Source organism: Larimichthys crocea, unplaced genomic scaffold (genome assembly GCF_000972845.2).
Source record: "Larimichthys crocea isolate SSNF unplaced genomic scaffold, L_crocea_2.0 scaffold74478, whole genome shotgun sequence".
In the NCBI taxonomy this organism is placed as follows: Eukaryota; Metazoa; Chordata; class Actinopteri; family Sciaenidae; genus Larimichthys; species Larimichthys crocea.
The window spans coordinates 1-3692 of NW_020859822.1; the positions used below are offsets into that span (position 1 = coordinate 1).

A 3692-nucleotide genomic window follows, 5' to 3' on the forward strand; every position below is an offset into this window, starting at 1 on the left:
TGCTGGAGCCCTCTTTCCTTTCTTCCCGCCCTTCCTTTTCCCCTGTCTCCTTTTCTTCTTCTTCCAACCTTCGCTGACCCCCCTTTCTCCTTCTCCTCCTCTCTCTCCTCTCTTTTTTGGTTCCTTCTGTTCTCTTGCTTCTCTTGCGTTTTTCTCGTTCACTTTTGGCTCTTTTATTTTGGGACTGGGCAGGGTTTTAGTTTAGTTTAGTTTATAGCTATGATTACACCGTATTATAGCATCGACATTTCTGTTAGAATCCATTAGTTGTAGAGGTGCTTGTTTTTTTGATGTTTGTTGTTTTTTTATCTGCTAGAAGCTTAGTTCTTGTAGAGGGTTGGTTTTTCTTTTCCTTGGTTTTTGGGGTTCTAGTTAGATGATTAAACTCGTTTTTTTTGTTAACCGCACGCTTGCTCGCCCTGCGTGCCCTTTGTTTTTTGCCCTCACCTCCTTTTTTGTTTTAATTTGTTTTTATTCTTTTTTTAAAACAATCTTAAAATCAAACCTTACTTTTATCTAATAAACTTACTTTTGTTTTTAATAACCGTTTAAACTCGTTTTTTTTGTTACTTCTTTCATCCCCCTTAATTATGGTCGTTCGAACAGATTGCATTACTACAACCATAATTACTATTTCTTCTTTCTTCTTTACTTTACTGAGCTGATTTATTTTTGAAAATAGTCTGGCTCCAATGCTTATTGTGACAATGGCATTCCTCCCCCCGGAGGTTTCTGCACCACTCCCATTCCTTAACCCCTATATTTTTTTAATTGAAATTAAGGATTGATCCTTTTTTTACTTCACTCTCCCCACTCCTGATTTCTCCACTTTTCTTTTTTATTACCCCACCGTCTTTCTGCATTCTTTTTTTTTATTTTTATACTGTTAATTTATCTACTGATCATCAGGCAGGATTTAATGAGTTCAGACACATAAGACAAAAAAATATTTAGCTCCCCCTGTTCTGCAGCCCCAATTTCTATTGTGCTAATGGAGACTGTTACTTAGTGCACAATTCAAGTAAGCCAGCATGTGCTGTATGTACTAGATTACTATTAACACCTGGCGGAGACACGCAAACAGTTTTGGCTTAATTTATACATAAATGGGACAATTGCGCTTGTCAAAGAAATAACTCCATGACCTGTTTTGCATTTATTAAGTGACTCAATGTACTTTGCAGATCATCCAACAGTGAAACAGGTGGTACCAAATTTGCTAATATAGATTCCTGCCAAACACTGCATCTTAAATGTTATTTAATATTTTTTATATAGTATAGAGTATACTGTATGAATGTGTTGGCACTGGCCCTAAAAAGGTGGAGATAACTTTGTGTAACATTGCTTCTGATTACTGAAGTTGACTATATCCTGAACATAAGTTCAGAAGCGGCTGCTTCTGTTTCATCCTGGGAGTTATGGTGAGACTGTCGCCATAATCCTGACCTCTGACCTCAACATTCCTGTGGTATGTAGTTACATTACATTAATAAAGTCCCAGGGTAAGAACTAAGATATCCAGTATTATCTTTTTTTTCAGGCCCATTTCTCCAGACCTTTTACTGCAGCAGCTCCAAACATGTTGATGCTTAGCAACTCACTGATTGGACGGCAGGCTGGAACTGGTGGTTGAAGAGCTCCAGACAATTGTTAAAGATGTACTCGTAGGTGGAGTTCAGACAAGCCTTGACGCAGTCCCGTACAACGTTGGAGGCCCTGGGGGGACTCTGCAGCTCCAAGACCTGCACGAGACCAGACATTGGAGTGGGAAGATAAGTCAAATATAATTCGTACAGAAACACACAGACATCCAATGTATTCATAAGGGATATATTTGGTTAATATAAACATTATTGTATAAGTTTGATAGGTTAGTAACAACACAGTTTTTGGACTCTCATAGGAGGTTTGATAGATTTTAAGCATGAAGGTTATAAAACCTGGTTTTCAGAAGGTGTATGATGTTTGCTATAAAACATCAATGCTATATAGAAATAGAAAACAAATATGCATGCATGGATACATGAAAACATTAACACACACAGATCCATGACTCTGTCCTCCACTGTGAAATTAATCTCACTATAACAGACCTGAACTCAGCAGCACAAGCTCACTCTGAGAGACATTAGTCAGAGGCTGTAATAACTTCTGCAACACTGCAGCTCAAATGTGTGTTTTCACTTTGAAGACTGCCAATTTTGGGCATTATGTAGTGACAGTTGAGTGGAGACTTCAGGTTATGTAATACAACTGTGTGAGTTTAGAGTATTCTATTGAACATTATCTTAATTCTCATTCTCATTCTAAAGTACAGTTTTACCTTTTTGGACTTGTTTCAAACCAGAAATAATAAACCAGGTTTTAAAAATATATATGTCCTCCAGTCCTAATATAGTGTTGCATGCATCTGATGTTTATTGAGCTGATATTTTGTTTATACCTTCATCCTAAAGAAGGTGATGCTGGTGAGAAGATCCACTGTTGACTTGAGGTCATGAAGGCGAGCCTTGCTGCTGGCTGGGAAGTTGTTCTGCAGACAAAAACGCACACATTTGTTGAACAACTCAGGTATTATTATAGTTACTAAACAAAGTTTTCCTTTTCGGAGGGACTGATTTCTTTTTTCAATCATGATGGTTGTTTGCTTTTTTAATGTTCTCATATCGAGTTCCCAGTTTACTCAGCTATTTATTTCGGCCTGCATAAGTTATCACAAGCAAACATTCGGAGGGTATTGAGGGTAATAAAGAAGCCAAAAGACAGTAGAAGATGATTGACTTACTGTATTCATGTTTATACCTACACACTAAAGCTATAGATGTGTGTGGTGAAGAAAAGCAACTGAGAGCAGAGACTCACTCTGTACATTGAGAGGTCAATACGCAGGGAGTTGTGCAGCTGATCCAGGAGCTTCACAAAACGATCTCTCTGTTGGAAAGAGAAAAGAAAGAGCAAAGAGGCTTAGCTCAGATTCTTAAAACTGTTCAGACACAGATATGAGCAATTTGCAGCCTGCGTGTTTGAATGTGTCCGTTTCTGTCTGAATATATGTGTAGTCTGGCATTATGGAGACTAACAGAAAAAAAAAGAAATGTTTTGTCTGAGAAATATATCAAAATGGACGCACAATTGCTTTGCACATTTACAAAATACACGACCATTAGATCTACATGAGTCTATTTAACTTTAGAAAAGCAGTTCCACACTTTGATGAAATGATGATAAAAAGCTTATTTTTCAGTTAGAACACAACAACTATTCAATTTCCCCCTGTGCATTCAAAACAAGTTTTGAACCAATATCTCAGTTTTTTTCTTTCATAATTCATTCTTTCTTTCTTTCATACCTTTTCCTTTGTTCTGCCTGAAGGGTGCTTGAAGAACCTCTTTTCTGGTTTCTCTCTAATTTGACCACAAATAGCATCATGGTGTAATACCAACATTCAAAAATGTTTGTATTATGCATGAGGATGTAAGTTCACACAAGCAAGCAGATGCCACAATGAATTGTTTTATGAAGAAAAAAATGCACTCATACACACAAGATACTCGGATAGTGAGTGAGTAAAGTACATTCATTTTGTATTTCGAACCATTAAATCTATATGCTGATATTTATTGTTAATAATTCAAATTGCATATCTAGGAAACGATGCAAAAATTTAATTTATACTGAACACAGGCAGA

General features: G+C 36.9%; 1 protein-coding gene across 1 annotated transcript; it reads right to left on the reverse strand.

Moving 5' to 3' along the window:
* Window positions 1–1604: 1604 nt before the first annotated feature.
* LOC113745425 (protein unc-13 homolog B-like) lies at window positions 1605–2934 on the reverse strand (the record flags this gene model as incomplete). The annotated part of the gene is made up of 3 exons (XM_027276954.1): window positions 1605–1745; window positions 2447–2536; window positions 2866–2934. Coding segments are annotated over 3 exons (300 nt in total), but the record flags the coding sequence as incomplete, so codon positions are not given.
* Window positions 2935–3692: the final 758 nt, after the last annotated feature.